The sequence below is a fragment of the Diadema antillarum genome, unplaced genomic scaffold (genome assembly GCF_040938485.1).
Source record: "Diadema antillarum isolate AM-2024a unplaced genomic scaffold, OU_Dant_1.0 scf00000029, whole genome shotgun sequence".
Lineage (NCBI taxonomy): Eukaryota > Metazoa > Echinodermata > Echinoidea > Diadematoida > Diadematidae > Diadema > Diadema antillarum.
The window spans coordinates 7,145,942-7,171,551 of NW_027270918.1; the positions used below are offsets into that span (position 1 = coordinate 7,145,942).

General features: G+C 36.8%; 1 protein-coding gene across 1 annotated transcript in view; it reads right to left on the reverse strand.

The window, feature by feature from the left end:
• Positions 1–2,150: 2,150 nt before the first annotated feature.
• The window catches only part of LOC139737441 (receptor-type tyrosine-protein phosphatase kappa-like), a 67,718-nt gene continuing 44,258 nt past the window's right edge, over positions 2,151–25,610 (reverse strand). Inside the window, exons 17-36 of the mRNA XM_071648119.1 lie at positions 22,970–23,208; positions 21,923–21,986; positions 21,268–21,370; positions 17,033–17,067; positions 15,727–16,151; positions 14,452–14,539; positions 13,313–13,389; positions 12,842–12,878; positions 11,114–11,211; positions 10,654–10,776; positions 9,108–9,277; positions 8,293–8,428; positions 7,986–8,135; positions 7,528–7,627; positions 6,841–6,917; positions 6,244–6,378; positions 5,320–5,445; positions 4,425–4,573; positions 3,153–3,288; positions 2,151–2,640 (exon numbers count right to left, since the gene is read on the reverse strand). Of these exons, the coding sequence (XP_071504220.1) occupies positions 2,527–2,640; positions 3,153–3,288; positions 4,425–4,573; positions 5,320–5,445; positions 6,244–6,378; positions 6,841–6,917; positions 7,528–7,627; positions 7,986–8,135; positions 8,293–8,428; positions 9,108–9,277; positions 10,654–10,776; positions 11,114–11,211; positions 12,842–12,878; positions 13,313–13,389; positions 14,452–14,539; positions 15,727–16,151; positions 17,033–17,067; positions 21,268–21,370; positions 21,923–21,986; positions 22,970–23,208 (2,582 nt within the window). The 3' untranslated portion in view covers positions 2,151–2,526. The remainder of the gene's footprint in view (positions 2,641–3,152; positions 3,289–4,424; positions 4,574–5,319; positions 5,446–6,243; positions 6,379–6,840; positions 6,918–7,527; positions 7,628–7,985; positions 8,136–8,292; positions 8,429–9,107; positions 9,278–10,653; positions 10,777–11,113; positions 11,212–12,841; positions 12,879–13,312; positions 13,390–14,451; positions 14,540–15,726; positions 16,152–17,032; positions 17,068–21,267; positions 21,371–21,922; positions 21,987–22,969; positions 23,209–25,610) is intronic.

Sequence of the window (25,610 nt, forward strand, 5' to 3'; positions counted from 1 at the left end):
ACCGATGTACATTATAATGGTATTATTAAGATCACTGATGCTTGTGCACCCAATATAGCTGTGTCTTGAATATAGGTTTTAATGCATGATGACATAGTGAACTGCTTCATAATCATGTCATCTAAAAGCAGTTGTAAGCATTGTATATGTTTGGTCTCTCATGTCTACTTCACACAATGGAATTGCATCACATTACATCTTATTGCCTATCTCACAAACTGAAAATGCATCAGTATTAATTTTTGTCTACCTCACAAATTGAGTAATCACCTATATTTAATCTTTATCTATTTGTGTAATTGTGTTGATTCTGATAACTTCAAGACATTTATAAATGATTTTGGTTGGGGATACAAGATTCAGTGAAGTCCTGTTGGTTCTTGTGCAGTCCACAGTAGTTCGTGACTGCAAACGAGGATCCACATGATATATAAACACTCTGCTATTGCTTCATTCTGTGGACAGTGTATGTTCCAGCCTGATATCCACTTTTATCCATTACAAAGAAACCTGGAAACAATTAGGATATAATATGAATCTATCCACAATCAGCATCATTTCTAAAATCATCCACTATCCACCTTTCTTAGATCACTAGGGCCGATTTAATCCTGATTGTATCAATATTTCACAGAAAAATTGATTTGTGAGTACATTCACGCATATTATACACAAGCACTACTTTTACAATGCAAGAGCTGAGGACCAAGTAAAGGATGAATACATATGAACACATACAAAGCTCTAGCGAAGGTATCTAGACGATAATTATGTACATCATCAAATTACTCTTGTATATCTTAGGTAATATACGATAAGCATTGTAATATCTATACATGGCTAATTGTATTTATCTTACACATAAATTCTCCAGCAAGTGGTGATCATTTCCCTCCGTCTCTCACACAATTCTAATCCCATAAGTTGTCAGTATTCCCATTTCAGGCCAGGAAAGCTAACTTCTTCCTTTACTGAACTTCAATATTAAGCACTTTGTCTTGCAACCAATAAATGTCCACCAACAGTCACTATTATAGTACCATAAAACCTTACTGAGATATTAAGACATTGTTTTGCCATGGCACTTTTAGTACAACAGAATCTTAGGACTTGGCTTCACAAACCTTACAAACCCGCAATAGACAGCACAGGTCAATTTTGTGGTATACATTATTGAGAATTATGGGTCATAAATATCAATTTCAGCTTTGCAATATTTTGTGAAAAATAATCTTTCGTGAGATAAAGTTTGGATACAGGGCATTAATCAAATTGAAAATACCTTCGGAGATTTTGATAGTTTGTCCATTTTCTGCACAAAAAAAAAGCATCAACAAGGGCATATGAACAACCATAAAAACCGTCAAAGGTAGAATAGATACTTTGAGTCAGTTATGGATAGAATGTGCCTAATGGTCATGGCCAGCTTCACGATAATCTGGCAATCTTTTCATAATGGCTGCTCTTGAGGTCTAAATAAGCCATAGTCTAGGCAAAGTAACGAGGAAGACAGACAGCAATAGAACCTTGACTTCACAACTGTATATTTCTCAGAAATTCGTTTGTTGTTTTTTTTTCAAGGAGATTGAGTTCTCCCTCACTATTTTTATTTAATTTCTTATATTAAAATTTCTTATGAGTTGCACATGTACATTATAAAGTTGAGAATCAAGGAGGTTTCCGTGGGCATCAGCTATAATCATTCAAGCATGTTCTATTGAGAACACCAAAATCCTTAGCAAGCAATGATTGCTAGCTTTGAGTTGGTGGGCATCACTCTGCCGCTAACAAGTATCGGGGTGGAAGAATGGTTGTAACCAAGAAAAGCTCACTTCCTCTTCGTTGTCAAAGCTGTAAGCTGAATTTGAAGAGTGCTGCCATATACTTCATATGCAACATTTATTCAATCAAACAAGCGCTTACACACGACACATACATGACACATACACACTTAAACTGAGCAGAATCACAATTTACTGATCCCTATCTACAAATAAAGAATTACTAAATTTGAATATTCCTACATCATTCTCATAACAATTTAATTATCCATGATAATTCTGTACTATCTTTTTAAAGAAAACTTACTTTTAAGGAAATGATGCAATGTTAGGATAATAATACATTAATATTCAACTTGTACTGTGACTTGTTATTTTTGGGCGGTGAGTTGGCTCAGTCGGTAGCGCGTCGGCCTCACGATTACGCGGCCCGGGTTCGAACCCGAGCCTGGACTGAGCAATGTTGTGTGTAAGCATACCGTCCCCTCTAGCAAAAGGCAAAACACTCTGTCCCTCGGATAGGACATTAAATGGAGGTCCCGTGTATGAGAGAGTAACAGCTCATGCACATAAAAGATCCCGCTTCATTCATTCATCGCAAAGAGCAGGGTGTATAACCCGGTGAAGTGGTCCCACCTCAAATCTAACTGGACCCCATGAAAGACCAGCTTTGCGTAGCTGAATATGGGCTATTCAGCCATCTTCTCGTGAGCAGATGGAAAATGAACAAACATAGTAAGTTTCCTCACTCCCCTTCCAACTCTCGTAGTAAAAAGTATGCATATCCACGTACACATTCTCCTGCTGACTCCCCATATAGATATTTGCTCATGACATCGTAGCACAGTTTGTACTGGTCCTGCAGATAGCACAATATTGAGAAAAAAAAATTAAACTAAATCATTCCATATACATAAATGTTAGGCACAAAATTCCTACACTGGTACCTACATGTAATATCAGGGTGAGTGCGAGTTGTTTGTGTCTGAGGGATATGGGATATTATCAAGAATATCGGATATGCTTGAATTGTTTTGAAGTTTAACTGCGTACAATTTCAGCTTCGCAACTCCTGCAATCTCTTCAATTATTTCTTGGCAGCAATGTTTTCTAAGACAGAAAGAATTGGATTGACAATGCTCTATGATGTCAAAAAAAAAAGCAGAGTTGCAAATATTATTTCAAACCATGTACATTATACTGGAATTACGAGCCTAAGATTTATGTTAGAGGGAGACCTTTCAAACCATCACAGTTTTTCAGCGCTACAAGACTTGCCACATCACATACGACAAATTGTATAGAGAATGTCATATTCGCATCTTATAATAAGATATATAGGCCTACATGCATCCTTGATGAGACACTTACAAGGGATTCCACCATGTTGGGTCTGTTGGTACGCAGATTCTTCACTGCATGGAAGATGTCTACTGTGTTCTTTCTCTCGAACTTGTCAATTACAGACCACAAAGCACAGAACACTCCACTCCAACCTGTTCCATTTCTGTGGAGGATGAAAGGTCATCACCTTGTAAAACCACACCCATAATTCAATTCATGCAAAATGTGAGCGATGATGTGTGATCAATTACATCGATTTATATTATTTTTTTTTCAGTCGAGTAAGTGTGATGGTCATTATCTTTCATTAGTTATGTTTGCTCATATCAAACAGACCATTGTACCGAAAGTGAAATGAATTTCATGATCGAATCCAGACGGATAATGTGAAGGTAGGAAGTGCCTATTTGCACTTCACACATCTGTTTATGAAACCAACATAATACTACTCAGCCACTAGACTTAAAGGGGAAGGCTAGTAACTGATCAGTGGGAATCAGTGGAAATGCTGGGAGATGATTGTTCCAATCCTTATGGGATTCATTCAAGAGTTCATTGTATATCTATTGTTGTGTGAAAATGATTTGCTTCAGAACGGTCTCATATTCAAGTAATGTGCAGATTAATGCTCCGTCACTGACCAGGGACGCTAACCTGGAAGCATTAAACTGCACATTACTTGAATATGAGACCATTCTGAAGCAAATCAGACAGAGGGTAATTCCAAACAATCCATCCTACCTATGTAGAGTATTTGGTTTGTAGTATTTGTGCTCTGAGATAGATAATATTCAATGAAAAGTTAGGTCATTAATGAATATTTTTTCTTTGATCATACATTAAATATTGTTACTTAGATATTAGGCAGAAATATGACCTTTTGATTAAAAAAAAGAGAGAAAGAAAAGAAAAGCATAATTTTTAAAATGCAAACTTGTAAGATGCAGTCCATCAAGGGTTTGACCTTTGACAGGCCAATGGCCTTTTGTCATTCCCACACATCTGCTGCAGATCTTACTGTTTTTACTGCGTTTATACTTCATTGTAACTGTCCTTGTACTGCTTATGCTTTGTTTTGTGTATATTTCTGTGTTCTGTTCTGTACATTTTATACGTACATGTATGTCTATCATTGTGGGGTTTTTTTTTTTTGAAAGATGTGAAATAAATTAAATTGAAATTGAACTGAAAAGTTTGTTGCTGGTTAAACGCGAAAGCTTTCCCATATTAGTAAAGAGTTTTCTATTGGAACCATCAATGTTATACCTAGTCAGAAGTTAGAGTAGGGGTAATACTCACATGCAGTGGACGATGACTGGACCTGAGGTGTGGGCAGTCTTGACTGCCTTTTGTGCTGCCCTCACAAGGTGGATGAGTGACATTCGAGATCTCAGGTATGTGCTCGCAGCACTCCATCCAAGCAGTCTGAATTGGGTCACAGTCACACTCTGGTTGTGACAACAAATGGCCAACAGAGGAATCCTTATCATCAGTATAATATTAAACTTCAACATTGTAACTACCATCCCCATCTTAGCAATCTAAGCTGATGTTGCAGTAACTGGTTTTCATATCTTATAAATCAAGACCATGGAGGTGAGACCTCCCTGTCAAGACTATCTAATTTCCGTTCATTGTATATATATTACTGTACTCTAAGAAGATGATAAGACTTGCCTTGTGCAACAATTGCTTAGTAGTTCATGCCCAGAGTGAGTACCGGTAGTTTGGATTTCATACGTTGGTATGATGGCTGTATCATGTTAACATCTGTCAATTACCTTGTAATGATTTTATGCAAAAATGCAGTAATCGAGCAATGATAAAGCCACTGTGGTTTTTAATTCAGTCTCTTGGTTCATCCATACGTTTTTCCCATCCACTCAGACACAAGTTAGAGCATTAATGGACTTGTAGCTTTGTCTCTTTGATATGATACTGACAAAATTCTAATTATACACGAAAATCTCATGCCATTCTAAGCTCTCCCACAGTGCATTAACAGGAAATAATGGAAACACACAAACACACACACACACACACACAAATATATATATATATATATATATATATATATTTATTTATTTATTTATAGACACAGACATCCCCCAAAGAGTATAGATCTGCTATGTATAAGAAAAGAGAAAGTACGATAACCCCGAAATCTAGTTTTGCTTTCAAAGTTTACACAAACCTCTCCCTTGCTTGAGACAGTGAAGGTATTGCAAACAAAGTGCGGTTCACTCGAAGATCCTACTCGTGTAATGTTTAGAGATCCCATCTGAAAGGTGCCTGCACTGGGCCAGTACTGAGGACATGTCTGAAATGGTGGAGGAGTAGAATGAAGAGATAGTAATTAAATGTGGGCTATGTTAACACAATGCCTCGGGGAACATGGTATATCCTTTATAATAACTGTAAAATTTTCAGATTATCTGTAAAACCTAGCGTTCACAACGCAGATTAAAATTTTAGTACACCCATATTCATTTGCAACCTTTGCACATGTTCTTGGAAGATTCTGTTCAATGTCTTTTTCCATTTCATTCCTACATACTTCTGGGTTTTTCTTCACGTTCGGGAGAGAGCTAAATTTTCTCATTGACATTTTCAACGTGACAAAAATTCTGACATGGAAGTGATCGAATATCCCGACACTTTCAACGATCAATCACGTGTATTGTCGTGGGGACACTGTCGGAATATAATTATATACTTCATCTTTCAAGGAAGAGGGAGTTGGGTGAGGCAAGGTCGGACAAGATCCCATAACTTTAGGGATGCTACTTGCTCAGTGAAGTGAAAGTCCAGGGGTTTTCAAGAGAAGCTGACAATTTAAAGAGTTGACACATGAAGCACACCTCATGATACACATCAGACATGACATCGGATGATCAATAACTGCAATAGCTTTCATGAGTCTTTTGCCTAAAGTGAGCTAAAAAGTCATAAGGTATATTAAGAAATTACTCAGAACGTATACAGTTGAAAGTTTGTATTAAAAAAAGGAATATCGTACAGGTCCCTATCTTGTCAACAATTGTTAACAAGACAAGATGTACCACATAGGGTGTTGTTGCCGGGTTGTATATGCTGGTTCTTTGGAGTTGCCACTTACCCAATCAGACGGGTCAAGCTCATTAAGCATGACGATGACAGGACACTTCCAGTCAAAGACAAGCCGCCATATGTCCACTTCTGTATTGGGCAAGGGAGCCTGGGTAACTACAAAGGCACCCTCTTCTGTGAAGGTCTGAAAAGATAAAAGAAATCAACAATTATTGAAGCAGAGTGATGGCTGCAGTGGTGAAATATAAAATAGAAAGCTCATATCAGTGTAACCTATCGCACCAGGTAGTGCCGACAGAAGTAGTAGTAACAAAAGTGACAGCAGTAGGTAGTAGTAAAAGCAGTCTCCTTCTTGTTTCTGTCTGCTCTGTAGAAGCATTCAAGAAGTTGAAATCTTCCAGTAAACCTGTTTAATCATGATTATGGACACAATATCCACTGCAATGTTTTGTTTTGGGTTTTTTTATGGCCATTACCATTTTTTAAAGCTGAATTTGAGGTTTCAAAGCATTAGATATAAGTCATGTATAGTTTCTCTAAACCCATTTCTGTCATATCTATTTGATTTTGTGTTTTTAACATGTCATGGGAACCTATGGCCTTGAATAAACTCCTAGAAAAAGGTGTGGTAATCATCAATACTCACATTCATTAGCGATGCATTGATGTAATCGGTGGAATCTTCAAGTCCCTCTGAGATAAGACATGGTCTCTTTCTCTCCACTTGAGGTGCAAAGAATAAATCACGGTGATATGTATTATAATAATGCACAAATGAGCAGAGTACAAGGTACTCCCCCCACTCAAGTAGGGCAGGTGCAAGGGGGAGGCTCAGACCCCCTTCCTCCACTTTTTTTTTTCACAATGCATAGGGTATAACCACTTTGGGATCCACTTACTTTTTTTCCCCTGGAAGTGGCACCAGAAATTGTGGTTAAGCCTTTTTGCCGATTAACCCCCAGAAGTTGTACCATCAATAAAATTGCAGCCAAAGGCCTATGTCTGTCTGTTTGTCTGTTTGTTTGTCAACTGATGGAACCAAAAAGTGGCAGGAGAAAAGTGTGGGTAAGACTTTTGTTTGCTTGTCAGCTGATGAAACTGTTAGTGGCACAGGAAATAATATAAACTTCCCTCCCCCATTATTTAAAAATGCAGCACCAGCCCTGTTCTTACCCCTATCATATTGACATCATCTCTTAGACATCATCTCTTCAAAAAGGAATTTATTTTCTCCTAACAATACTGAAAAAAAAAGAAATATAAGTGGAGAAATTATTTAAATTATTTTCTTATTTAGAAGTGCAAGTTCCATCAGTTGGATGCATTGACTCACAGGGCAAGATGTCTGGGAATCTGTTCTTGTTCTTGTTCTGAGGCATCTTTCCTCCTCTGAAGGCGTTCCTTGGAGGAACCGGAGCCAGTGAGTCGAGCAACTGTAAGAGATAAATTATTCTGTCAAGTTAAAAGAGCTCTCTCTAAATTGTCCTCAGAAGAAAAGCAATGAGTGATTCTATAATAACCTCAGCATTTATGAGTGCAGTGATAAGTGATCACTGTGACAATAGATGCCTTTTGTCACGTCAGCCTATCTCTGCATATGTTTATGCAACATTCCACCACAACATATTTGCATTGAGGTAGATCTTGCAGGAATGTTGTTTCATTTCCCTGTTTCCTCATTTTTCCCCCAAGGTAAAAGAGAATGTATACTTTTTCAAAATTTTATTCAGCCAGTCATGAACAAAAGTCTAGCTGTGTGTCGTGGCATTGGAGTTGCTCAATTTTTCTTACCTCATATTCAAGCTGAATGTTGATTTTCTTTGTCTTTGGGTCCACTCTGTTCAGAGTAGATAGCTTCTTCTTGAACTGTGCCACAGGAGTGTGGGTCTGGCCCAGGAAGTAGACTTCAAGAAGAGCATTGTAGATGAACAGATACTGATCCTGAAAGAGGAGGAGGGTTTAGATTGTGATTAACTGTCTTTGCAAGAGTGTTTTTAAAACATGACCAGAGAATATCAAGAAAGACTTGAAAGCTGCACAAGTATTTTTCAAGGTCAGGGTTACATAGGAGAAGTCAAAATGAATCGCATGTTCTTGCCTGTGTGTCTACCATCTTGATACGGTTTTCCCTCATCTGGTTGACAAAGCCAAAGATGTCAACCTTTTCAGTCTCTCGCATCATAAACAGCATGTTATAGAGGGTGAGGAAGGTACCTGTTCTTCCTGCTCCAGCACTGAAGGAGACAGATAAGCAACATCAGAAAGCAAATGATGTCATATTCAGCCACTGGTATATGCAGCAAATGACAAATGTGTAGGCCATCATAGCAAACTATCAGTTTTCCAAACCAAGCAAAAGAGAACAGAATTTTCAAGAATATGGAATGGAGCATGTACAAGATCTATGCAATAATTATGTCAATACCATAGAATATGAGCCACTTGTGAATTGTAGGACAACACAACAAAGTTTTACGGATCTCAAACTAAATAGATTGAGTGTTTGGTAGATTAATCCATTACAAACCCCTATTACATGTATCCATTACAAACGCCTATAAGTCTACAGCAGTATTTGATTTTTTAAAAATGCAAAAATACAGTTATTGAATGCATTATGAGATAAAGAATGAAAACAAAAACCCTCTTGTAATTCATCGCTCAGGAAATAATCTTACGAGATTCTTTTCTTCATTTTTTTTTTGCATGAGCAAAACAAAAGAAATACACTTTCTGTGAAATAATGTATTTCTGCCCAATTATTCTCATGCTAAACACATCTCCTGTACATGTATTCACCATTAAACAGTGACTAAAGTCAGATTACAGTCAATTAGAAGTCAAAAAGTCAGAAAGTCAATTACAAGTAACTCGATCGTGATGACGACAGAGCACAGGCTGATGCATACTAACCTGCAGTGTACAAGCATTGGTCTGTTCCTTTTAAATAGAGGCATTGTCGTGTGGTGACGGAGAACAACGTCAACAAAGTCAAGGAGAGTGGTGTAGTCCTCAGGGACTTCCTTCTTAGACCAGGACATGTAGTGGAACTGGGTGACTGTTCTTTTCTCTTCACTTCTTCCCTGCAAATTGAATAAAGTAGTAAAAGTGGACTTTACAGTTTGCATTTCAGCAGGTGTAATGAAACCTGAAATTGAAACAATAATAATAATAATAATTAACATTTATATCGCGCTTAATACACAGTTTCTAAGCGCCTTACATATATCATAATTATACCAAAACGTAATATTATATTCAACATAACTACAAAACTCTACAATAATTTACATTACATAATATACTTTAGCAATAATCAAATACTAGAATTTGCATACTTAATAGACACACACAGAAAAGAAGAAAACATAACATACGCATGTAGAAAAACATGACATCATAGTAACTTCAACTTATATTGACTTCATTAAATGTGTCTTCAGGAGGGTCTTAAACGTATCTAGCGAGGGTGAAGACCTGATGTGCAGGGGGAGCTTGTTCCATAGTTGGGGCGCAGCGACGGCGAAAGCACGACTGCCATAGCGGGTACGTGGTATGGGTCCAGGGCTAAGTTGGAGATGGATTGAGCGAGATGATCGCAGGACACGGGATGAATTCTTGGGAACTAATAGTTGAGAGATGTATCCAGGGGCTAAACCGTGCTTGGCTTTGTAGGTAAGGGTGAGTATTTTGAATTGAATTCTTTGAACCATGGGGAGCCAGTGAAGGGAGCGAAGGATGGGAGTGATGTGGTCGGATTTCTTGGTGCGAGAGACGAGACGAGCTGCTGTGTTCTGGATTCTTTAGGAGTTAAAAAACATTGCGGGTTATGGCAATTTGCAATTTTCAGGTCATTGTAGTTGCAATAACTTTGTGATGTTGTACTTTTTTATGCTATGAGTTCATTCAAAACAAAGCAATACAAAGCAAACTTCAGTTTGTTTGTTTTTTGTGTGGGGGGGGGGGAGGACGGGCGAACTGCAGATTGTCCAAAAAGCCTAAGTATCTACTTTGCAGCAAAATAAATTTCTAACCTAGTGACTGTCCACATTTACTTTTTTTTTCAAGGAGGGTCGGGGTTCTTTAAGATGATGTAACATGCTTGCTAATGGCTTGGTCACAAATACCATAAGAACTGCTACGAACGCCGTACGAACAATTTTAGACAATTTCGTAAGATCTTCTTAAGAAGGCCATACGAAACCAGCGTTCGTAGAACGTTCGTAAACCATACGTAAGTTTGTAGCCTGGTCAATGGTCTTGTCCAAGATTTTGTTTTTAACCTCGTACGAAACCCTCTCTTCGTAAGGTGGTCGTACGAACTTCAGAATTCGTACGAACAGTGACATTCGTACGAAAGCATCGTTCGTATGAATCTTCGTGACTGTAGCTTCATTTATATCTAATTGAAGATCCATTTCTCACGTGCAGATTTCAAGTTCAAGAGAATACATCTTACCATCTTAACGTCCAACTCCCTGATGACATGATCAGAGAATGTGTGTTCCTCAAACAAGAAAATGGAGAAGTTTCCAATGTTGATGGATCGTGTCTCCTCTGGCCAATATTGCGTGCATTCGTCCTTAATAAAAAGAGATACTCTACATTTCAGTTCCTATAGGGACAATTTTGTCAAAGCAGGTATCAAGAGGAATAGTCCATATAATTGATTAGTTATCATTAACAATGCAAATAAAGTATTCAAGACTTGCAAAGTGACAACAAAAGTATCATAAAACATTACTCTGTGGCAGAGGCAAAGGGGGTGTAACAGTTTGATTTTTTTAATTGCCTCGAATTTGATTTGTAAGCAGTTTTGTGGTCATGTCTTTTAATGCACGGTGACAATCAACGATCAAACGACACACTCATTTCATTATCCATTCTATGAACATTGTTCAAAAGAAAGTGATACTGACCTTTCCATTTTGAGTCAAAGCTGTCACCATGACAACGGTCTCAACATTTTCCTGCCATATCATCCTCCAGAAATCAGTCAGTGATGCCTCGTTTGGAGCTACACAGCAAAGTAATTGAAAGCAATAACAAATATTATCACACAGTAATGTTACATTATACCACGCAGAAAGTGAATGAAGTGCTGTTGTCAGAGACACATTTTATTGAGGGGTGTGCATGAGGGAAGACATTTATTGCATACCAGTAACTCTCATGGAAATAAGATTTATACAGAACGGGTGTTTAACTTAATGTGCTTATGAGAACAAATCAAGCATAAGTATCCTATCAGTCTTTCCCTATACATATCTTGCTTCAGTATAATATTATGATCAATCTGTAGTAAAGAGGCAATAAATGCAAATCATGAGACAAAAAAAAATAAATCCACATCCAATTTTACAGTTTTACAATAAAATCTACAGAATGCAAAGTTCTAACAGATCATTAGATGATAATGTTTGAAATCTTATAGCATTAAGATTTCCTTGCCTATAGAACACAAACATCGTGAATTAGTATGATATTAGACACAATTGATAGGGATTGTAACTTTTAGAATTGATTTCGGCACCATGGCAAGATTGGTATAAAAATCAAATGGTATCAGTAAGCTCCATGATAGATGTTCCACCATTAACATGACATTTTGAGATGGCAATTGAAGTTCTCGCATATCAACTGTAATCGGTTTCTCATCAACAAAAATACTGGAGGTTAGCAGTACTATCATTAGTCGTGTATTGCATCAGCAATTAAACAAGATTGATAAATCATGACTGATAGATATTCATTGAAAATCTTGTATTTTCTCCTATACTTCTTGCTTTTCTTTTCAAAACAATGCTTTGTTCAATACCAGTCATTTTAAGTACTTCTCTTTACTTATGTGGAACACACACATGACAACTGGTTTGTCCTTTTCTGTAGGATTCTAATGTTTTCAATTTGGTAGATAATGACATGAGAACAATATATTTTTTTTATTATAGTAAAATGAAAAGTGGTCTGCTTTTGAGATCCCAGCAGTTGTAAAGGGAAGAGATTTGTAGTTGTTTGAAAGGGGCCACCCCGCGAGACCGACACCCACGAGTCATACAGCCCACAAGTTCAAACACTGAAAGCAGGGCTATAATGATACGAGTCATACAGCTCACGAGACTATGAGTTCGACACTAGGGAAATAAAGCCCATGAGTTCGACACTAGGTGACACGGGGCTTTATGTGTCGGTCTCGTGGGCCTTGTTAACTTAGTGTCGAACTCATGGGCTGTATGTCTCATGAGCTGTATAACTCGTAAGCTGTATGACTCATGGGCTGCATGAGTTGTGGGCTGTATGACTCGTGGGTGTCGGTCTCGTGATGTGCACCCGTTTGAAATTGTCATACAATATTTCAAGCAATATGTTGACTCCATCTGTCATAATTCTCAACATCAGTTTCAGGACGAAGAGCACTACAAATCAAAAAGAAATGTAAATATGCACATTGGTAGCACTCATGTTCTAATGTCGATACTTTAATATTTACCTCATTTTTCAGTTAACTTTCTTTAACAATGCACGTCACAGTCACATAATTTCATATGTACTCAACTCAGTATAAAATAAAGGAATAGTAACAAATCTACAAACAAAATTGCACACAGCATATATGATTGCATCCTGTATATTTTGTAGTTTCTTACCTTGTGATGCAATTATCACCTTTTCTCCTCTGAAATTCTGTTGCAAAGAAATATGAATTTTAAGTGGTGGCCTGTCCATGATCATAATATATTCAAGAGACTTTGTGTTTCAGTCAGAAGGACTTTAATGTTTGCTTTAAACATTAAAAATGAGTAAAATGTCTTGAACTTATCAGGGGAAAAGTTATCAGAAAGACTTCTGATTTTATTTTTCTCACATCACTCATTTCATAAGCCATACTGGAGAGATTGCAGTGAGCTACAGAGTGACAACTGGAAGCACCAAAATTAAAAAAAAATACACTTACTGGTCTAGAACTGGCTTTTGTAAATATTTCCTGAAATAACTTATAATTGTGACCCAAACATTCTCCTCTTTCACAGAGAATATCTTATAATGTTTGCTTGATACAAAACCCTATGCTACACCTCTGAAGAAAATTGTAGTCATGGAATGACTATGATACTCACACGGATGTAGTTTGCATTGTAATAATCTGAGTGGGGATCACCATCCACAGTCTCCAGAACGACTCGGGAATGATCGTCTGTCCAATTTAAGAACCACAAGATAAACAGATATAGATGTATGTTGTTGGCAATGTGTGAATACTCATATATGTCATACCACACCGCCATTGTACGCTGCCATGTTTGTAACAAGTAGCGTAAAATATCTCCTCTAACAAATGCAAGATTTCTTTTGCATAAAATACGTGACTCTGTAAGATAGGTTACCACTAAAAGGTTTCATCATTTAAAACAAATGTGTGCAAAAAACAAAAACAGTTCTATTAGTACATCTTCACAAACTTATTCTGTCAATAGTGGTGTCCAGCTAATGCCATATTTGCGACTGCTGTAACATTGATGGAATATGTAGCATTTGCATTGTAATTACTGAGTGTCATTTTTAGTGAGTTGGTACACTGAGATCTATACACAAATCATGAAGCCACAACACTCATAAGAGTATTTATAAACATAGTAACAGAGAACAGAAAAAAACAAACACATAAACAGGACAATTTTTGTTCGAAGTAGTTTTGCACAGTGACAAAGACAGACAGTTTGCTATGGCACTGATTACAAATAAAACATAGCAATCAAATGCAACTGCACAACAAACAAGTCAAAATTTTACTGTTTTCTGTCATATAATTTCACATGAAACTGCTAAACATTTCCAAAAAGTTTTGGCACAATCTTGAACAAATTATAACATCTCGGAACTTAAACACATGCAACCGCGAAACAACAGCAAGTGTATGTAGAAGTGAACATTTTTAATATTGATATCATTTTCAACCGTACCGGAGTTAGCGGCACTTTGGACATAGACATTGCATTGATCAAACTAGACTCGTAACTAACACCATGACACTTTCAGTAACCATGACCAGACATGCATGTGAAGCACATGAAATCAGTCTATGCTCAACTGCCAGATCTGAACGCTTGAGTCAAAACAGGGTCCAGGCAAATTAGCATCCAAATGGACACGTAAAACAAGACACAAAAAGCTAGTACGATAGGCCAATACATTCCTTTATGAATAGGCATACTTTCTAGCAAAGACAGAACATTCAATAGTCAATTGTGAGGCTTACATGCTATAATGTTCTCGAAGCGATTCTTGGCCTTGTTCTGTTCCTTTGATGCCACATTCCATGGGTGAAGCTGGTTGCTTTTTAGCATCTTAACAATAGAAAGCAATTTTTTTGATACAATGCATAATCCATTAGTGTTCCCATTGAATATATATATATATATATATATATATATATATACATTAAGCATAAATATATACTAAGTTATAAGTATATAATATTTGTTATGTAAATATATATATATGATATATACGTAGTGGCAAACTCATGAACAAGACAGGGATAGTGTCTAACTTTATGGCGTCAAAACTTAGTGTGTCACCAATATACGTCGTTGTATTTGCATTCACCTGTTAAATAAGCTTTCTACACCCAACCCTGACTCAGATATGTGCAATGTGTAACAATGACCAAATTGAAATGCACAAATAACTATGCTTCATGACTTTTCTACAATAACACATGTACACTCCGTTCCTATATGAGGCATAATATTATGCCTATAGGCATCTTCTGAACACACACTCTCTCTATGTATATTTCAATTTCAAATTCAAATTGACATTTCGGGGGGGGGGGGGGGGGTTGGCCAGTAAAGATAACATAATGATTTATACATCTCATTTTCTTTAGTAACAGAAATCATGTAAACAAAACAATGTGGATCTAACAGAGTAAACAACAATAATTGTAAACTTACTTGTAATGGGACTGAAGTATAAAGTGAAATAAATTGAGATATCAATATAGACTTTCGAAAAACGGAGAGACCCACTGAAAAGACAGTGCTTGTAGAGTGTGGACCCTTCATAACAAAAATCGATGAAAATGGTGGTAAAAGATCAGCATCAAAGCAACAACAATTAGTTGGAAACACAAAAAAAAAGACATATAGGACAGCAAAATATGTTTAAAAGAATTGGAAGTCCACAAGGAGTCACAAATATCTTTTATTCACAAATCATTCCACGGTCGTGACTTTATATATATATATGGTAGTTAAGGAATTTTGGATCACATTTGATAATGGAAGTCAGTGATATATATTTCATAATACTGCGTCCCCACAGGCATTTTATTCAGCGATCTTGGTGAATTGAATTCAGCTCATAATCTGTTTTGTACATTGAATTTTCCATAGTTGGCTTGTTTCTTGAATCTGTATGCAGCTACTAGTACGGTGCCTATTGACTTCTGTACAGAAGGGCATATAAAATCACATCATTCATCAGTTGAGAAAATAATAATTTATGTCCATACAATTGCAACATTTACCTGGTATTCCTGGATGAGTCCATTGCCTTTCTCTGCCTTCTTGTGCTCAATGTACGCCTGGAGCTCATGAACAGGTATAGGACCAGGAGCTGCAAGATTCTGGTACATGTTATTCCTGTTACTCTCCTCCATCTCTGGTTCATCTAGGTTGTCATGACTACCACTCCATTTCTTGCTACAACTGGGGGAGCCACACCCCTTGAAAGTAGTCATCTCTATATTCCTACTGTCATCCTGAAGAATCAGCTCGTATTTGCGGTAGCACCTTGGATTCATTGATTCTGATTTGCGTTCTGGGTTACAGGAGGATGCAGCCAGTTCTATGACTGGAACATTTTTTAAACCTTCATACAGGTTATTTTCTGGTGCAACAGCATAAGCATTTTCACACACAACGGTATCACGGCCTTGCTCTGGGGCGGAAACTGTGATTCAAGGATAAAAAGATGAGAACAGTAGGATCAACAAATACAAACGAAGAGGATGTGCATCACAATTTTGACCTTACATTTAAGAAAAATACGTATCACAAGAAAATATGTTTTAGTAAAATAGCAAAAGTAGAATAAGGAATTCATCAGGTGTAAAATGATTGCCTTCCTGATACAATTAAACAAATTCACTATCAAATACTATTACCTAACTTTAATATGATATCCACGTGATAACAGAATTACAGTTAAAAATGAATTATGTTTCTAATAAATGATAAGCAATAGAATTTGTACATGTGGATTTCACCCATCAGCTGCCGTGTGTGTAACTTATGCCGCACACATTTTAGTGAGAAACGTTTGCACGTTTTCTCTCGGACTGACTTGTTTCATTTCGGAGGAGTGATATAACATGTCACACATATTTTTCCAAAGAATTGCCATTATTGTCATCACAAAGATTGGAATGCACCATATAGGATTGGGTTAGTGAATTTTCGATTCGTATAGTAGAAGTTGATTACTTATTTGATATTCATCTGCATCAAGTTTGCGTCGTTCAATCTAAAAGGTAGTATTTCGATTTGGTGTTGGGTGTATTATCATCCTTTTCTAATCTGAGGTTTGATAGTTTTTATTCATTCATTTCTTTTTTGTAACGAATTTGTTACATATCAACTACAGTATTCTCCTTTTTCAGAACTCTTGACAAGACTCATATTTTGTTTTGTTTTGTATCATTTTGTTTTTGTATAAGTAATTTACCAATACAAGGATAAATTTATATATAACTCTTTACAGGGGCTTTCATTTCGGCACAACAAAATAAGTATTATACATCTACGAAGAGTTGTGTTAAAGATATTACTCACCATCTATGATATTAAGCTGTTTTTGGTCCTGGTTCCTGTACATCGAGACATGAATTGTACAGAGCAAATTACATTAATATGTGTAAATCTGAAGAAATCTGAATGAAAAAATTGATGCGGAGTTCCTGTCATATTTCATTTTTTTTGTGCAACCTTTTCCTAGTAATGTTTGTGTGTTCTTAGATAAACTAAACTGAGCCTTTAATGCCCGCCTATAGTTATGATAGTCTTTTTGCCAGTCTGTTCTATCAAAACTTGTTGTAACTGTTCTTTGATGAACATGGACATATCAAAAATGAAATGGTAAATTGCCCCTATATATAAAATCACGAATTGAACAGATCACCAAACTTGTCAGTCTTGAGAAATTTCAGTCTATAGTAAGTATTGTGTAGAACTTACATACTTGATAGTTTTCTGCGACTGTTTGTTTGTTTGGCCAAACCACTGTGTCACAATTTTAAAATGATACATTGTATATACACACAACAAAAAAGACCGTAAACACTTTTTCAAGTTCATCTTCCTCATAGACTACTAGTATTTGGCTAGTAATTATGTTTTATATACCATGTTAAAGTTAATTTAATTGGTTAGCAACCGAGTAGGCCAATAAAAAGGGAAACTTTACACATGAGTGAACACATTCGGGTTTTTTTTTTCTTCAAAGGCACAAAAGTAAAAATTGCAAAAATGGACAAGTTGTTATTCAGGCGAATGTGCTCTTCCACATAACAATGTTAAAAAGACAAATTCAACACAATAGAAATGCATATAAGTTTGCCACAAAAAAAAAACCCCAAAATCATGAATCATCATTCCAAATTTTAAAAAAATGAAATAATATTCAATTCTTGAAATTTCTCACGAATTCTTAAATTCCTCAATTAAAAAGTGAAATGAAAAAATGTTGTCGATTGCATCACCTTGTTCGGCTTACTCTCTGTCATTTAACATATGAATTGATAGAAGATTCTTATGTTCCCCCTTCAGTTTCACCTTTATTTTTATTTTTTTTTTAAGAATGTAAAGACAAACAAGGGAACGGAAACTTATTTCTGCTTTTTCATCCATGTCTCTCATTGCGTTAACTTGGTCTTTTGTTCACATTGTTATCTTTAAGGGCATCTGAAAAATTAATTTCAATATGTAAATTTTTGCCATTTTTACTTTTCTGCCTTGCAGGACAAAAACGATTGTGTTCACTCATGCTGAAGTTCACTTTGTTTAAAGCTACCAGATTGATAGCCAAATCTTTAATATGGTAGTTGACAAAATTATTCTTATCAACATCTTCTATGAAATATAACAACTGGAAAAAGTGTTTACTTTTTTTTTTGGTTTCCTTTTTTGAAGATGATATGCTTAGAGAATTGAGAAATTTGAGAGAAAGTATTTTGGTTAGTCTTAATGGGATTTTTGAGCGCCCCCAACATTGTGCCTTGTTTAACTTATATCATTCAAAGATCTTTGTTTGAGAATAAGCTCCCCCAATGTCAAAGGTTATTCCTATTCATAAATCTGGTATTATCAATTCTCGAAATAAGTTTGGTTCTATTTCAGCATTATCCACTGATCTAAACCGCTAGAAAGATTTGTACAAAAACGAGATGGTCTTCCTTAATGAAAATATTTTTTGTTTTCCAAACAAGTTAAATTTATGTGAAAGCATTATTAAATCGTCACATCCTAGTCAAAGTTACCAATGAATGGATGAAAGCCACAGAAAGGAAACACACAGGGAGCGTATTCACTATTGTTCATAGACTTGAAGAAAAAAAAAAACCCGTTTGGATTCCATTGATCACGATTAGCTTCTAATTAAATTATGCAATGTTGGTGTATCAGATGAGTGTCTGTCATGGTTTACCGATTATCTGAAGGGGTGATCCATTTGCACTTCACTTAATTCAAGGTTTCAGCTCTACTACCAATATCTTTTGAGGTCCTACATTAATCGATTGTTGGTCCGCTTCTGTTCATCGTTTTTATCAGTGATTTATTCAGATTTTTTCCCTCATTCTTCAGTTCAGTATTTTTTTCTGATAACAATATTGATAGTGTACATAGAAATCTTGGTAAATGATCTGTTTTTTGTCTACAAGTGGATGTGAGCAAATAAACTATCCATTTTGAAAAGACTCTGTCTTTAGTTACTGATGGATCAAGGCACATGTTGAATAGATGTAACAAACAGATTAGGTGTTTTTTATATAGAGTATACCACTAAACAACAAGTGTATAATATTTAATACCTCGGTTTTGTTGCAATTTAAAAAATAAAATGGGATAAATATATATTTATATATATATCGGAAATCTGTGCAAGAGAGCTGGGAGATTAGTAAAGTATTTAGGCAGACTTCGACATTTTATCAATGAAACTAATCTGAAGGTGATTTATCAGTCCATTACCTTGCTACTTTATCATTTTGCTCATATCAAACTTGATTCAAGTGATAAGAAATATATCAAACAATTGCAAATTCTTCAAAATCAAATAATCAGAATGTATATACTTTTTATCACGTTAGTGGATATTCTGTTTGTTTATATTTCTCATCTAATGGACCCCTTTTTAAAACACCGCTGTTATGGTACCAGCACTGATTAGGGACATCCCTCCGTTAAAGTATCCATTTTCATCTAATACACTGCATATCTTTCTTTTTGTATATCTTTATATGACGGAAAATAAAATTCAATAAAATGCAATACAATTCAAGGCAAATTTATAATTCCTTATTACTGACTCATTGCCTACTCATATTACGAGATATCCTAGTGATTATTTTTTGTTACTAATCAATGTACACTAACACAATGTGATGTAATTTAGCCTTTGGCTGGAAAGGGATCATATGCAGCGCAATAATGAAATGAAATGAAATTTATTTACCTAACAAAAAACATCGTCAACAAAGTCACAACAATGAATGGTTGAAATATAGTTTGGCAAAAAAGAACTGGCAACAGCGTGCTGGCTAGTCGATTAAATCAATTTGTGTATAACAGTTATGTGACATAATAATATTATAGGTCTTTACAAATACACACCATTCAAAAATAAACAACACCCAAATGGTCTGGAAAGTTTGTGAACTTATTCAATAGTTAAATGGTGACAATTTGCCTACTTTTCTATATTGGTTGCTATAAAGCCTCTCTTACATCCCGTCGTGCGTGTTTAGAGATCGTGCGGACTCGGAGTTCCTGTCAGGCGTGGAGATGTCGCAGGGTTTAAAATTAAATCGGAGGGGAAGTATGTAGCAAGTACTTAATGAGTGGGTGTGTCTTGCTCGAAAAGTGAGACCCGCAAGTGGTCTGTACGCCTTTTTGGAAGTAGGAAGAAGTAAGGAGCGCGTAAGATCTCTACTTCTGTCGCACACAATGAGTGGGATAATTGTACGTGAATTGCAAGTGAAGCGTAAGGAGCACGGAAGTGTTAAGCTTGACAATCGTGCGTCAAATTGGAAGAACGCACGGATAATCACAATAGGGTGCACTGAGTCTCTACATTATTCATGTGGACTCACTGCAGAAAATGTTGACGCGGAACTGAAAGCACGCTGTCCGTATCAGCTTCTATATAGGAGCACGATGCACCTGAGCATGTTTCAACATACGTACTTCTGACGCACTTTTTATCGTGCTGATCACTTTCGTCGTCCGAGTGTGACGTACTTCACAAGTACGGTAGTAGTACGCACCACGCATTTTGGAAGTAGGTAATATGCACGGAGGAAGTGCGCTCACCTCCTTTTGTTAACACGTACATGGAAAACAAGTGGAAAGTAAGAGCCTCTTGCGTGGTAAGTACGCCTTCGTGGGAAAATACCCCCGAAATTGTATGTTTTTGCTTGCGTTACACGCACGCCTATCGAACTTACTTCGTACTTTTGTCTTGCGTACTCCCAGCGTGCCCCACGCGTGCTAATTGTCGCAGCCAGGTCGTAGCAAAAAACTGGCCGGCCAGTTTTCAGGCTGCGTGCTATGCGTCATGTTTGCGACCACCAAAAAAAAGTACATGTACTTTCCACTTGCGTGCATCTCACTAGTTGGCCCATTTTTGGCACGCAAACCACTCGTAGCACCACGCACGACCGGATGTAAGAGAGCCGTAAGAGGCAGTTTTATGCTACCAAACCTTTTTCTCAGAAGTGACTGTTGAAATGTAGAGAACACACGGCAATACGCAACATGCGTCGATGGTTTTGGCTCCTAATAAAACATACCTTCTCCTGGAAATGAAGCCCACCACCAGACCCACAATAATGAAGAAGATGAAAACACCACCTACAATACCACCAGCTAAAGCACCATTTGCATCAGGTTCGCCTGTGAAACAGAGATGACAGTGAGATGTGACGTACGTGGAACCAATAACACACATAATCATACACAACTGCAAAGTGGCAGAAAGCTTGTACACGGGGTGTCAAGCACACATTCACATGACAGTATGAACAGTTTTGTATGCATATGCATGCAGATGCATGCAGGAATCTAATTTTTGTGCAAATAATTGCAAGAAGCAGATGGATACGAACACACATAAAATAGACATCCCTTACAAATCTTCTTGACGTGTTGCTACAGATAGGCCAACTTTCTACTGTACACCTCTGTATTCATGGCAATCTACCTAAGTGATGCGAGGTTACAAACATTTTAGGCACGTACAATCCATTGCCATAATGGTGAAGGGCAGCATTGCAGCATTTGCAGCATCCCAACCAGGGTGTACATTCCAAGAAATAATCGACTGCCTTCGTCATAAAGTGTAAGTCAGATTTATCATCTGCATCCAGTGCGAATCAGCACAAAAACATCCATTGTATTATGTAACTAGAGTAAATCAATCCAACTGCAAGTTCGTTAACAACGTACTTTTTGTTTCACCAGTGGTTAAAGGTGACCAGTCGCTTTCACCGGCACAATTGACGGTGCGAACCTGTGGGATAGAAAGTTATAAAGATGAAATATACATGTCTATAAGAGACATACAGGCCATGATAAGTGGTCCATTCTTTCCATTTCCTTGTATGTACTTATATTAAATGAAAACTTCTTTCATTACGTCATAATCATTTTCACAATTCTTACTTGCAGTGAACCAGTACAGTCCTGCGGGACTTTGATTTTTTTCTTGGTCTCCTTGGCCAACATCTGCATTACGGTCTTATGGACTTCAAACATTGAGTCCCTGAGATTCGAATGCAGTTTAGGTTTCACTCCTACAAATCTAGAGGTTTTAATTCGTTTCAATGGGATGAAATCAATGCACATTTTTTAAGCATGTGTGAACAAGCATTAAAATGAATTATTTAGTTCCATACCTCAGAACGAGAAGGCCAATAAGAGTTTAACTCATCAAAATCAAATGTTCCTATCCCACAAAATCAAATGGAAGTCGACAACAGTTTAACTTTGATGGCGGTTTTTATTTACCATTGTCGAGTATCTCATGGCGAAAAAAAGGTCTTAAAAAATGAATGTAATCAGAATTATGGCTTCAGTTGTGTTCGAAATCCTATAATGGAGTGATTGAAACCAACAGGCACAATACACAAAGACTCATGGAGTACTTGTCTTGATTCATGTGAACATAACACTTACGAAAACTCTGAAGTTAGAAATATAGTGAACACTGTCAGAAAACACTCAAACACAAAATATCGAGGGATGATCCAAAATACATATTTTCATGCCTTAAATCAAGCAATGGCACCCCAATACATGACTGTGTGTATTTATAGTGTATCATTCCAGATTAGCTCTTACAATATTAAATGCACTTTCAGAAAGGGTCATTTGACAATTTTACAAATTCATGGTTGTATCTGTGATTGTTGTGATCAAGTGAAACAATGGACTAAGGCACTTTCTGTTTGAGTTTATGACAACTAAAATCAAATAATTAGGTAAGAAGCATACCTGTATTGAATACATACTTCCAGGTGAGAGTTCAAGAATCTGGTATTTCATCTCATGCTGCACTTCATTGACTGTCCTGATAGTGTAATGATCATCTATCACTGGTGATATACGGCTATACCGCAACTTGTAGGCCCGAATTTCTCCATTACGGTGTATAGGAGTGGCTGCAGACCACGTCACAATGAGAGAATCCTGGGTACTGTTGAATATTGCTACATTAACTGGCATTGGTGGAGCTGATAGAAAGAACAAGCATAGATATTCAGGAGTGTCTTTAAAGAAAATTAATATAATACATCCAGGTACAAATAGATATTTGAAAGCAAGGTCAGGGTGAAAAGTATGTATAGTGGTCTCAACCTGAATGCAATGATGTGCATGGAGTGTTATAATTCAAGTTCAAGTTCTATTTATTTAAATACATCTCATATAAGGTTATACGTTGAAAATAATGTGAACACTAATTATCGTATTTTATCCATAGTTACTAAACAAAACCTTCATATACATTTATATATATATATGTGTGTGTGTGTGACTGTGTGTGTTAGATAATGATATGCACGTGTGTGTGTACGCGGTGCGTGTATACACAAATTGAAATAGGTTTGATAATATTGGTCAACATCTAAATTCAGTTCAGATTTTACAGATATAATTAAAGAAGTTTGAGTGATGCATGTTTGTTTTGGCTTTAAGCCCTGCCCTAATCAGTGCTTTTGAATATAAACAGAGCATTTATAAAAAAGAAAGAAAAAAAATCAGATCAGAGCAAATAGTAGTACCAAATAAAGAGAATGAGGTATATCTTAATAATTCAAACTTAAGGTGAACAACAACTGTGGCCAAATTTTCATTTGCATATACAGAATTGGGTGTGATTTTTATAATATTTATGTACTTTGGCATGCACAGGACTGTTACTGGACCTACAAGTATTTAGCATTAACGTGCGCGCACGCGTACGCACACACACACACACACACACACACACACACATACACAGCAAAATGGGCAACTATGGAGCCATTAGGTGCCCGGCGTTATTATAAAATAGTGGAGATGAGGAGTGCGGGTTTTTTTTTTTCCGTTGCGAGATACCGAGAAACCATCCATGAAATAATCTAGAGCATACCATCCGAAGAGGAATTCAAAGTTTATTAAATGAAAATCGGTTTTGGAATGGCTGAGACATCCAAAAACATAGTAAAGCAAAGCGATCTAATAAAAAGTGGGTCCCACCTTTTATTACGATTGCTCTGTTTTGGATATCCCGGCCATTTCAAAACCAATTTTCATCAAATAACATTGAATCCCTCTTGGTATTACATACTCTTTCATATTTCATAAGAGGTTTCTCATTTTCTCACAAAAAAAGAAACCTAAAGTTAGGTCTCAACCAAAACTATACGATCCCTTTAAACTCTCATAAGAGAGAGAGAAAAAACCGCCAGAGTGCTTGTGTAGCGCAACGACAAGACAGAGATTGCGCTCATCAGCTTGTTGACAAGCATTGAATATAGGACAATGTTATGTATTAAATGGGTTAGTCAAATACTGGTTAGTGTTTGGCTAAACACAGTCACGTGATGGAGGCACATTCGTTATGTTCGCCCATGGGCAGAACCTTTTTATAATGTTCTCCCATGGGAAAACATTTTCACGTAACAAATGACAGAAGGCCTAGGACCGCGCGCGCACAGTGAATTTGGCTCTGCGCGATCGATCGAGTGCGTTGTGCTGGTGGTTGACGTTGACGTATTTGATGTATTTGACTAACCCATATAATATAACAGATGATGACTTTTGTTATCGGGAACATGTACCAAACGTTCCACCCTCAGGGTTTGAAATGCTATTTCGGGAGGCTATAAAGTCCCTCGACTTCGTCTCGGGACTTATAACCTCCCTCAATAGCATTTCAAACCCTTCGGGTGGAACATTCGGTATGTTCCCTCCCCCGCCAGTCATCATCTATATAATGTAACATATAATACTGTGTAAATCAATTCATTGTCTACAAGACAACAATTCAATAAGAATCTTTCAATTTGCGTTTAAGCGAATGTAAAAAGGAACAGCGTGTTACGTGACGGGGTAAATCTTTTTCATTATCTGGAAGCTGTATACATCGGTGTTTTTGTTTGGTTTTTTTTTTTCGTTCATTCTATTGTTTTTGTGAAGATTGTTCTAGAACGTCTAAGGTGAAACGTGTCAACTTGGCATAGAGGGTAGCTGTATTGGTAGGGAAGTCAGCTGGACGGTTGTAAACAAAAAAAAGAACACTTTAGATTTCATAACAATAGCTTGTGTTTTAAAGACACCTCGTAATACAGTTATTTTACATTCAGTGCGAAAACATACCAGAGCATACAAAGTATTAATCGTAGATATACGTTTGGTATAAATACATCTGGAATGCATGGCTGTTGGAGGTTATCCCAATAGACAGCCACGAGTCATACATCCCACGAGTTCGACACTACGCAAAATAAAGCCCACGAGTTCAACAGATACAACACGGGGCTTAATGTGCTCAGTCTCGTGGGCCTTGTTTGGTTAGTGTCGAACTAATGGACTGTAAAAATCGTGAGCTGTATAAACAATGAGTTGTATGACTTGCGAGCAGTATAACTCG